Source organism: Pelecanus crispus, chromosome 4 (assembly GCF_030463565.1).
Source record: "Pelecanus crispus isolate bPelCri1 chromosome 4, bPelCri1.pri, whole genome shotgun sequence".
Taxonomy (NCBI): Eukaryota; Metazoa; Chordata; class Aves; order Pelecaniformes; family Pelecanidae; genus Pelecanus; species Pelecanus crispus.
This window is the reverse complement of record NC_134646.1, coordinates 36,718,309-36,730,395: the sequence shown is the minus strand read 5'-3', so window position 1 is coordinate 36,730,395 and position 12,087 is coordinate 36,718,309. Positions and strand designations below refer to the sequence as shown.

The 12,087-nt window shown below is 39.9% G+C and overlaps 1 protein-coding gene across 1 annotated transcript in view; it reads left to right on the top strand.

Annotated features, from left to right (window-relative positions):
• SH3D19 (SH3 domain containing 19) overlaps positions 1 to 12,087 on the top strand; it is a 47,668-nt gene that overhangs the window by 24,822 nt on the left and 10,759 nt on the right. Inside the window, exons 7-10 of the mRNA XM_009481726.2 lie at positions 2,819 to 2,926; positions 6,330 to 6,442; positions 8,662 to 8,720; positions 11,028 to 11,292. Coding sequence (XP_009480001.2) covers positions 2,819 to 2,926; positions 6,330 to 6,442; positions 8,662 to 8,720; positions 11,028 to 11,292 — 545 coding nt within the window. The remainder of the gene's footprint in view (positions 1 to 2,818; positions 2,927 to 6,329; positions 6,443 to 8,661; positions 8,721 to 11,027; positions 11,293 to 12,087) is intronic.

Sequence of the window (12,087 nt, the reverse complement as noted above, 5' to 3'; positions counted from 1 at the left end):
TAGAGCATTTCCACTTGTTCTCACGATGTCTACAGTTTTATAAGATGGAGGCTTTGGAAAATTGTTTCCTCATTTTTAATGCAGAACTTCCTTAACCTCTGCAGAACCTTACCTTGAGAGGTGCTCCGTGTGCTGGCGTGTTCCCTACAGTCGTGCTGTGCCATGCAGCCCATGACTTAGCCCTGCTCACCTTTCCTCTGCTCACCCTGTGCCTCCAGCTTCCCAATGGGTCAGTGCAGCTTTGAGGCCCCGCTGCCCTGCTGCCTCGCCAGGGTCACTCCTCAAATCTGTCGTAGAGCTGCCAGATAACTGAAAGAGAGAAGGCGGCCCACTTTCTCTTTTCTTTTTTGAGCTGCACTAAGGTCACTCTGAACACCAGTATAAGAGTTAAGATTAGATAAATCTTATTTTTTTAATGCAATTCAAATGTTAGCAGTGTAGCTAGCAAACATAGGTATAAAGTAATAAAAGAAAATTATAACTGCAGGCTTGCTCTAAGAGTGGGATTTTTGTTTCTTGTAATGACCATACTGCCAGAATGCTTGCAACCCCTCTTGTGGTCTGTGTTTTCAAGTTCTCTAGAAAAATCCTTGCTCCGATGCAGCTTTCACTGAAGAGACCTAAACCTTTTACTGACTAGTGCTAATCCATAACTTAAACAAGATGTTAGTGTTACCCTTACCTTCTAAAACATTGTGGGTTGCCTGTGCCTAGTTTCTGGACGCCCCAGTGTCTTTGGGCACAATGTGAAGGAAACCATCTTCTGTCTAGATGGTAACAGAGCTTATTTTTAACTGTAGCCTGTATACCTTTAGCTGTAGACAAACTGTTGACCTGTTGTGATCCTTTCTGCCAGAAGCATACGCTCTAAGCCATCGTACAAGCAGCCTGACAGAAGGAATTGATGTGCTTTGATTCGTGATTAAAATGTGACATGAAGGTACCCAGGCAGATTTCTGGGGAGCCTGTAGGCAGGTAGATGTCTTGACTTTGAGAGAGACCATGGCAGAAACCCCCATGGCACACCTGTACGTGATGGATAGGCCTACGAAGAGAGCCTTAAGCAAGGAGCTAGTGGGAGGCAGACATCTGAGCAGGGGTGAGCATGCAAGGACCCCGCGGCATGTTGTCCCAGCTGTTGCTACAGCTGGCGCGCTGGCAGCGGGAGCTGGGCAGAGCTGGGGGCATGGGCAGAGGGGGCTGCTGGCTGCAGGCAGAAGCACCCGGCAAGGAGGAGCAGCAGCAGAGGCCGGGGGAGCTGTGACTGCCAAGTTGTGTGCATGCGGGAGGGCAGTCCATTACACCGTAATTCAGCAACTCAATATTACACGGTGTTTTCTCTCTCTGAAATTATTTTGGGCCTATTTTTGATTAAAAAAAAACCAAATACAGAGTTTGATGTACTTGGTCGTCTTCCCCTCTCATTAAAAATGACAAGCCTTTTTAAATTAAAATGCTAAAAGGTTTTTAATGAGATTGTTCATAAATAAATACCGTATTTCTGGATTTTCTTAAATCTTTTGTATATTCCCAGGCACAGATTTCTAGTGTCTTGGTAAACTGCATTGTGTTATACTATCCAATGTGATCTGTAAGAAATCATGACTTCACATTACATATTTTTTTAAATTATTTTCTATAAGTGATGAAGATAAAATTTTATCAAATACAGGGCTTCCAACTTTGTCAGAAAGTGTGGTGGTAGTTTTGGGAAAGGGTATGTTTTTATAAAAAGTCCTGAAGAATTTAAAGAGATGCCCAGCATACTACTTCTCTGAGACTCTGACACTCCATAAATAACATCTCATTGAGCTACACATCTAAAAAGGCCACCAGAGGAGATCAAACTCAGTTGTTGGGGCTGTGAATATGTGTCATGGAGAATTTATTGTCCAGAGTGCTTCTCCAGTTTCTACTTTACACATTTATGATACCGTTAAGCATTGCCATTTTACTGCAGGTTTTGGTAATGTCAGAGAAAAAACGTAGCAGTTGTTAACAACAGAGAAGAGGTATAAATGAAGTATTGCTCTTCAACATGAAGGTGTACTTGAGAAAGAACCATTGATTTGGATTTTATTTATGCGCAAGTATTTTTACAGCTGCCTTCTGCATGCACATATGTTCCCATGCCTATTAATAAGAGACCAGTGCTTAAGTTTATGAAGCATAGAAAACATTGCTCTTGTCTTACCAATGGAATGATTGGACAGGCTTGTAGAGGAATGAGTGATACACACAGGGGCAGAGCTCAGGCATGACTCCCAGTCCTTGGTCTGAACCAGTCTCCGCCATGACACCAGGTTTATAATCAACAAAGTGATGCAGAATCTTCCAGGGAATTAGTTGTTCTACAGCAAAGACACTTTGTAATCAGTAATATTTAAATGCTTTGGTTTGTTTTGTTTCTGTAGGCATTTTATCTGCTGCAGTGCTGGTTGTTTTATTGATTAAAACTTTTTAGTGAATATATTCACAGCTATGTCTGCATATTAGAGCAACAGCTTTGAAAATGTTTTGCTAAAGCTGTCATGATTTCACGTCCCTATTACCAAGCAATGCAGTTCTTCTTGTTCAGTGGCTTATATAATCCCAGAAGGCACCTGGAGCATGTTTATGTTAAGTCAACTATGAATGTAAATGTACAGAAAAGACATGTTATTTACAAAGAGCTGAGTACACTATTTGCATCAGCCTGATTTATATTTTTTTAAATTACTTTCTTGGGTGTGAAACATAAATGTCCCTAATAATGAGAGCAATACCCAGTGAGATTTGTGTTCAGCAAATAAATATGTTGGTTTTTTTTTCCTTTTAGATCCATTTCAGTTCCTCACCAAAAGTGAACCTGCAAAGGAACAGACATCTCAACCGGCTTTAGCCCGGAAACCTACTGTGATCCGAATCCCAGCTAAACCCGGGAAACGTAAGTTCTTCTCCCAGATTGCCTGAGAAATCTTTGTCAGAAAATCATTTTAACTGGGACTTACTATTTACTAATTGAGTTGCTGTTTACTAGGTATATTAGCTGCTAAAGGAATCCCATGGTACAGTCTGACAAGACAGAGGAGTCAACCTAAGGGCTGTGGTGGGAGGGAGAAATAGCTGGGAGTCATGTTCCCCTCTCCCTGCCTCCCAGCTACCTCATCTGGCTCCCTCCCTTGCGCTAAGTTTGATGTCCCTCCAGCGTTATGGAGCTAATGCATGTCAGAGGTGAAATGGTAGGGGGGCTGGATCTAAAGACAGGCAGGGAAGGGCTGGAGGAGACCCTTTCAGCAGAAGCAAGCTTGTTTCGTCAGCTAAACCGTATCACTGAGCTGTACCTTTGGTCAAATTGACTTCTCTTCTGACATCAGGTGAGGATATTTTAACGCTGCTCCCGAGCTTCCTGGGAGCAGCGCCCCGACTTGTCAAAGGAACAACATTTAGTGTATTAAACTTTGCTTCAAACACAGCTTAGTAAGCATCATTTTCACAGCTTACATCAAAAAGTTCCCTTGACCCTTGTTAGATTTGAAATCTGTGGCCATTTAAGCAATAGGATTTTGGTAGCAGTTGAGGGAATAAAAAAGGCATGCGAGAACTTGGATGCAAAAACCTGATATGTTCAATTTTGTGTCAAGGTCTTGACTATAGTTTTCTGACAGTTACTGTATCCCTAATGCCTTCCACCTCTAATCCTTTACAGCTTTACAAATGACACTGACAGTATCTCAGAGTGGAAATTTATCAGAGCGCCACAAGGTCTTTGTGTCGATCTTTGTATGCTGCAGTACATACTTGCTTCTCTTTAGCCTTATGTTATATCCTCAAAGCTTAGGGAGAAATGTCACAAGATAGCTCTTAAAACTCATATATCAAAATTATGTTCTACTACACTGAGTAGGTGTAGAGTCAACTTGTAGCAACTAGATGTCCAGGTGGCTTTTCTCCTAAGACTTTCTCTCATTATTTCCTGAGTTCCCTGCTCCCACCACCACCCCAGTGCTGAAATACTAGGTTTTCTTTTCCTCTGCATATGTGAGAAATGCAGTGTAAATGATTAAAAATGCAGAGAAGACTGAAGGTAAAGCTATGAGGAAAATTCTTCCTGTTAATACCTGATCGTAAGTAAAAGATTTTTTTCACTTGGATGAATATGTTTACGAACTACTGTAAAGAACCCAACATAATTTTTCTCCACAAAGGAAACTGTAATTTCCATTAAAAAAAACCCAACTGATAATTTTTTTTCTTTTTCTTTTTTTTTTTTTTTTTTTTCCCTGAGCTGGATTCTCTTTTGAACTTGTAGATAGCTGGTCCCCTGCTGCTCTCTAGTGGTAATTGGACTTTCCACAGGAGACTGCCGGTCATACTGTACTTAGCTACAATTGTCAGAGGGGTGTGAAGGACTGCTTTATGGAAGGCTGTAGCTGGAAGATTAATGGCATGTGGAGAAACAGAAGCAGGTTCCAAGAAAGCAGAGTAGCCTTTTGGCAGATAGGAGCTGCTGCAGAAATGTAAGCTGTTAAAAAATGAGAAAAGTACAACTGGGCCAAGGTGTAACATGGATATAGTCTGATTTACCTTGTAAGAGGGCCACATAATCTCAGTACAAGGGGTCTTTCACCATTGTGGGTATGGAGGGAGATTAATTCTGTCAGGAACCAGCACAAATCAAAAAAAAAAAAACCCAATAAACCAAAAAAAAACCCACTCAGCATGACCAAAAAAGGGACAGAGCTGCATGCTTAAGAATTTGAACTCCAGTAAAGTACTCATTTAGCATTAGCATTTTTGTTGAGATGTGATTAGAAAGGAAGCATTAAACTTCCACTTCAGTTATTACACTTAGAAATCACTGAAAATAACACCTGCCTTCTAATTCTTGGGGTTTTTTTTTTCTTCCTTTATTTCCTTTGATTTTGGTCTTATAAAGAGTAAAGGCAAGGAAATTAGGCCATCTGTGTATATATCAAGATTTGAAGTGGTGTGAATAAATAAATCCCTCATGCTTTTTATATATCAGTAAGGTATGATAACTGAAGATTTCTCTTGCAGTTACTGTCAGGTGTTGCTTTTACTTTTCATCCATCATACTAGCTTAGAAGAATGATGAACTTCACTAACTTTTTTTCCCCTGTGCTTGGTCACTGCCAACATGGTAGCTGTGACCTGCTCCTAAGAATAAGGGATTTATCCTTGAACTGATCCATTTTTAAACATCACACCAGTGTTTTAGATCATAGTAATGCAACTGAGGTGTTAAAAACAAACAACACTTCTCCTTCCTATGTGTTGTTTCTTTGTTGAGAGTACTTTTCATGAAATGAGCAACTGAATTTTCATTTGGATAGAATCTCTCCTCTTTTTTTTCATCAGTCTATAAATGTCCAGGCTGTCTACACATATTTTTACATAACTCCAAGACTGGCTGGAAGTCAGAAGAGCTTAAGTGTCTGAAGTTCTTCATATGAAATTAATTTTCTTGGTATACAAATACACTGTAAAATAGATGGCAAGGTTCCAATATATAAAGACAAAATGACAGATATGCTGGCAAAACCTGTCCAAGTGTTTCCCAGGTTTCAGTGGTGGAGGTGTTGAAAGCAAATATCATATAATTAGCAGGTTTTTGTGTTCTTTATTGAGACTGAGGACATAATCAGTCTTCCCTAGTAAGAGCTGGATTGTTTCCTCTTCCGTGTCCTAAATTTGCTTAGCTCCTTAAAGACTACCAGGGAGCTTCCATCTCTGTTTTCTTTCTGTCACCCTGAATTTTGTAGTAGGCAACAGTTTCTTTTCTTGCCTTTACCTTTCTGGAGATTCTTCCATCCAAGTCGCTTGATCTTTCAGGGTTACTTGAAATAACCCTCAGCTGTTTTCCAGCCTGAAGGATATTCCAGGAGCTGACAGCTGAAAAAAGTGAGCCAGTTTAGAAATGTGGCTGAGAGATGGTGATGGTGTTTCAGGGTATCCAGTAATGAGTCTGACATTCCCAGGGGTAAAAGCTCTTCTACTCATCTAATATTATATCAACAAGTATTGCAGCTGAAACCCTGAAACCCTAGAATAACTTGCTTGTGTCCTGAGAGTAAAGTGAAGATCCATTATGCTGGATGGGAAGTACTCCTGAAGTCAACCTCAGAGTTGCAACCTTCCCTTCACGTTCCTTTTCTCTTCACTAGTCTTTAAGTGGTCCTGCCCATTGGCTGCTCTGGCTTTGAGGAAGGAAGTTGCGTTCACAAAAAAAATGCCCCAAACCAGGGTGGATTCCCTTATCTATTGTTGGTCCATGTCAAGAAGCTATTGATTAGACTTTCACATGGGAACTTTTGGTTTTTTCACAGCCTTAAATGAAATCCCGCATAGCCCTCCGCCTCTTCCTGCTGAAAAGCCTATTGGGAACACCTCCGATATCACAGTTGGAAAACCCAACAGTGGTGACCTAGTAAAAAAAGTGGTAAGTTAGAACTGTTTTCCTGTATTGCAGCTTTGCTTTGGTTAACAGATCTCTTGTGACTCTGAAGCACTGGTAAAGTAAGTTATTTGAAGGACCAAAGGATGAAAAGGACTACTCAAAAATATAAGACTTTTTTCTTTTAATTGCATCCTCTAGTTTAATTAGGTAATTTAGACTGCTGTCAGTTCTGAAAAGCACTTTGCTGATTTTACTAAACTTTGATCACATCTATCTTCAATTTTCTGTGTTTAGCAGCTGGAATCAGGACATTCTACAAGTTAGTTTCAAAAGCACTGCAAAGTGGTTCAAAGTCCAATGAGATTTACATAGTGAAATATTGTCAAAGTCCTTTAGAAATGTATTTTTTTTACCTTCATACACACAGTACCTCTCGGTGTCTGTGCTAATTTCCAGGCAGAGGGAACTTTTCTGTAGATGAATGAAGCTTTCTTTCTTCAGCTGTTTCCTTCTAGTTGTTTTCTACTGGTCCTGTCAGAGCCTGAGTAGAACCATCTACTTGGGAAAGCAAGGCTCTGCTCCTTGCTCCTGAGCACATAGTAACGGTAGACATTGTAGTTGTGTATCCCGTATGCCCTTTGACACAGATTTACAAAAGGGAATTAAAATAAACTAGAAAATGACAGTAGAATTTCCAAATATTGAGTGCTGTGATGACAGGAATGGCAGAGAATCTTGTGGAAACCACAGGCAGTAAAAAGATCAAATCAAATCAATCAAATCAAAAGCCCTCACTAGATGGACAGCTGCCAACAAATGTCTTTGTGGCTACCTCTGCTAATAGGATAAAGGGGTTTTTAAATGTCATGACTGAAGAGGCTATTCATAGAGGTCCCTTCTTCTCTGGATAATGCTGAAAAAAATATTTCCAATACTATACATTAAATAACGTTTTATACAGTGCAACCCCAAAGCTTTTACAGTGTCATCCAGGTTATTGTGACAGGTATGTGTAAGCTTCAGAGGATTTTTGTAAGAAAAAGACTGCATCAAATCCACTGAAACATTTAAATCTTATCTTTGGAAAAATAAGAATTTCTGTGCTTCTAAAACTAGTATTGCTTGTCAGTGGAAGTGATTAACCAGTAACAATAAAAATTGACCATAAGCAGCAGTTAGTACAGATTTCTTCCTTTTCACACAGAAGAGGAAAGTTTTTGGTATGAGGATGACATCCCCATCTGAAGGTGGCAGGTTGTTTTCTTTCTGATCAGGATCATTTAATCATTTAAACATTAATTTGGGGACTTAATCAAGGGTCAAAATTTTGTCACAAAATACATCTAGGTATTTTCTAGGTGGGAAGAATCACAGAAATTGTTTATCAGTTTCAAGCACATGTATCCCTAATTAAGTAAATGAGACTGTTCAGAGCTATTTAAAATTACTGGTTCAGAAAGGATGCTTTTGAACCCAGATTCATCACTCTGACTTACCACGCTGTTCCACAAGGAGCTGTGCTTGTTCAGCGGAGCTGGCAGTACTCTCTGGCACTGGGATGAAAATGAACAGCAGGAGGCAGAAAGGATGGTAACTTGTTAAGCCATTCCTGTGGTCCAAACCCTTCAGATGTGGCACATGTTCCCCTCTGCTGACTCTGCTGCCGGGCAGTAATCTCTGGCAGGGTCAGGATGGGCAGCTGGGAGAAGTGACGCCTTAATCTGCCAAAGCAAGATTCACCAGGGTTTATCTGTTCGATCTCTGGGAAACATACTTAGATACCTTCTTTAATGAGAGCTAATGCTATTTGCAAGAGACACTGTCCTGTGCGAGTTGCATCAACGCCATGTTTTCTGTTTCAAGCCTGTTCAAAGTCTTTCATCTGTCAAAGTTAGATCAAAATTGTTAATGTAACTGTGGCAGTTGGAATCCTACAATTGTACATTTGTATGACTTTCCTGAATTTGGCTCTTAAGCGTTGACTCCCATGTAGTAGGAAAAGAGGGCTGGGTCATACCTAATGCACAATCTAAGCTGTGATTCAGGTAGTCAACCAGGTTATTTACATCTCCCTCTATGTCCAACAAGACTTTAAAATGCTAACACACCATAATACTTACTACTTTATTCCCAGACCTCCAGAAAATCTTGTTTTTCTTGTCTGTAGGATATAATTTAATATAAGAAATGCATCATTTAAACAAGATCATTTTTGTTTGTTAGGCTTAAAGAAATGGCTTTTTTCTTTTGAATCTTTGTAGGAGTTGGATCATTCAGAACAGGGTGGAGTGCTTCAGCTAGAACCTGTACTACCCCCAAGGTAAGTGCAATTCTTCCGTGACTCACTTAAAAGTGGTGTTTCTGAGCTAGTTTGCCTAGTTAGTCTCAATGTAGATGCTACCAACTCTCGTCCTAACTCAATAGGCTTGAGTAGGTAGTATGCTTGCTAGTAAATAGGCAGGACCAAGTTGTTAGCTGATTAATACTTGTTTGTACATTATTGGTATGAGCATGGAGATTATAGGAGGACAGCTGTTTGGCTCTTCAGCTAATGTACAGTGGCTGCTGACAGTCATTCCTTTCTGCATCTTTAACCTTGTCACCCACAGCTGAGTGTAGACCATCCCCTCCTGTATGTTGCTGACCTTTTGATCAACAGCACTTGCACTTGTGGCTGGGTTTGAGTGGTGAAGGAATGGAGGTGGCAGATGCTGCCACCCTGAAAAGGGCAGATGCTGGGCCAGCACCTTCCCAGAAGCACTGGCTAGTTTATACAGTTCACTTCAGACCTAAAACCCCTGGGAAGCTGCAGAATCAATGACAACCTCAGGTTTTTTTATTCTTTTGAACCAACAAGAAAGAACGTCTGCAGAGGCAAAAGTAGCAGGACCAGCCTTAAATTCAGGTCCACTAAATGCCAGAGACAAACTGGAGGGAGATAAGGCATTGGCTAGCTAGCCCACTGCAGCTATCTCAGCATCTGCACTCTAAATCTGTGGGTTTAAACATAGGATTTTGCTCTGTTGTGTCAGGACAAGAGAATCTTTCAGTTATTAAACTTAGTCTACCAAGTGTTCATTAACAGCAAAGAACATGGTTGTACCCACAAGGAAACACGTCCTTATTGCCCCATATGGGCTTGTTACTTTCCCCTGTTCTGTTTAGCGTAACAGCATTCCTGATTCTCCCAGAGGATCTCTGGAACTGCAGTAAATGTTTTGTCCTTTCACTCTTCTGCTCAAATGGATAAATGGATTTTTTTTTTTTTTTTTTTTTTAAAGTACGCAGTAGTAATTCTCTGAATTGCTTGTTAGGGTTTTCTTGTTTAGTTGAGTTGCCTTACAGACATATAGCTTGTTGGTTTCTTTCCAGATTTAATGCAGTCTAACTTGGAATTTCCCCTTTTGACAATATTAAAAATGCTTAGTTTAGAATGAGGCCAAGAAAGGGGAGAGGTGGAAGTTGAACAGAAGTGGATTTTTTTTTTTTTAATTTAAAAAATAATCCATACTCAAATAGTAATAGAGAACTCTTATCAGGAGCATTGGTAGATCACTAATATCTTCTCAAGTGGTGGATGACACTCACAATATATGTCAGAAGGATACTCCAAAGATCCACTAATGCACATTTGTTGCGGTTGATAATTTTTACAGACCCTTGACGAATTCACGCAAGCAAATAATTATGCTGAATTACCCTATATGAAAAAGAGAGACAATTGTAGCAGAAACTTGCAGTAACTGGCCAAAGATTTCCCAATAACAATCAAACAATATTGTATTTTTGGAATAGTGGTAGTGCCAGGGTTTCTAATAACAGGAAGTCAAAGTTTTCTGCACATAATGCTTGTTTATAACAGAGGTGATTTTTAATCAGTAAATTATTGATTTGGCCGCACTCTGATTCTAAAAATCATGGCTTATATGTACTGTATAGGCAGCTTTTATCAATGCTTAGTAAGGGGGATTTTTTAGATTTTTTTGAAAATCACCACCGTCTCTGATTTTGGTTTCTAAACTACTGGTACACTAATGAGAGTGTGGTACCTCCAGCATTGCCAGAAAACTCGAGCATTTTCACTGGTGTTTTCTTTCTGCAGTAGACATTTGTTGCATAAAAATGGTACATTCCGCTATTGATGCCATTGTGCAAAATGTCGTGAGTTTCAGCAGAGGCCCAAAAGTCTTTTCAGGTAAGTGACATCCCAGGGAATGAGCTAGGCTGATTCTTGAAGACCAGCTAGATCAGCAGAGCTTCTCAGGGCTTTCACTAAAGCTTTCCACCTGAAGAACTCCATCCTGACGCAGCTTCAGAAAAAGCTCTTTCTAAAGGTGGATTGCTGAAAGAAATCCTGCTTATGTAGTGGGCTCTGGAGAAAGCTGGCAGGCTGTTGATAAGTGAAAGTGGTGAGCACACTTGGAAATACGTAGGGACTTGATCATCCAATCCCAGTATCTGAAGAGTTGATGTATTCCCGGAGAGCTTCAGATACTACATACTTTACAGCCCAGGTCATCATGAGTCATGTTTCCTTATTCCATACTCTATAGCTAGGGCTGTGGTGGAGGATGAGGTAGCAGGCTTATTAATATGCATATTATATATGCGTTTGCCCAATTTTTAGGCCTGTGGATGGAAAAATTACACCTGCTCGACCTCCCCCACCTAAAGGTGTTCCTGGAAGGCCACCTCCACCAAAACTCTCTGCAGCCAAGACCTCCTCCCAGAAGGATGCTCTTTCACGATCTACTTCTGACATCGCTTCTGATAAAAAACCCAGCAAGTTCAGACTGGGACCCAAGAGAGCAAAAAGTCAAGTCTTTAAAAATCCAGATCCAGCATTACCTCCTAGACCTAAACCAGGTCATCCTCTCTACAATAAATACATGGTGAGAGTTGAGATATTCTATCTGAAACTGTTGTTTATAAAACAGCGCTGGTTAAAATAGTAGTGAAAAAGGTAATAAGGCAGGTTACTATGATGTGGCTTTCAAAGCACATCTATCAGCATAATCTTCCTTAGAAAATACTAATAGATAAATAGTAATAAGTACTGTAAGGTAATACTGGAGAAAGCAATATATATATGCAAAGTATAGATATATGTGTGTGTATTTTTATGTATGTATGTTTTTATATATATATATATCTTTAATGCATAGTTTTTGGGGTTTGGGGGTTCTTTTTACAGTCACCAGTTCTGAATTTTATTACAGCATGTAAAATGATGCTGAATAATTGTGTTTGTATGTTGGTTTTCCCTGTATATGTCAAAATGTGTAAGAAAATTGCAGGAGCATTAGAACTTAAAAAGTAGTTAATCAAGCCTGCAAACAGTGAGGAATGTTAGATCACTTACCTTACATTTTCATCCTATTGATGCCATCCCTTTTCATTATAAAGTTTCTTTTTGGTATTGCATGTGTTGGCAGGGAATATGAAATGTAAATAGATCAACATTACAGATAAAAAGGAGAGACTCTTTCCCCAGGTACTTGAAACTGGTCAGTAATCAGAGCTGGTGACTGCTTGAACCAGTGCTGTTGTCAAAAAAAAGCACCCACACAACCGTAGCATGGACAACATCAACATGCAGCACGAAGTGGAAGCTTACTGTTGCCTTCTTTTTGATCTTCACTCTTGCATTTAGATCCTTGGTGGAGCAGAGGAGCAAGGAAAAGAGA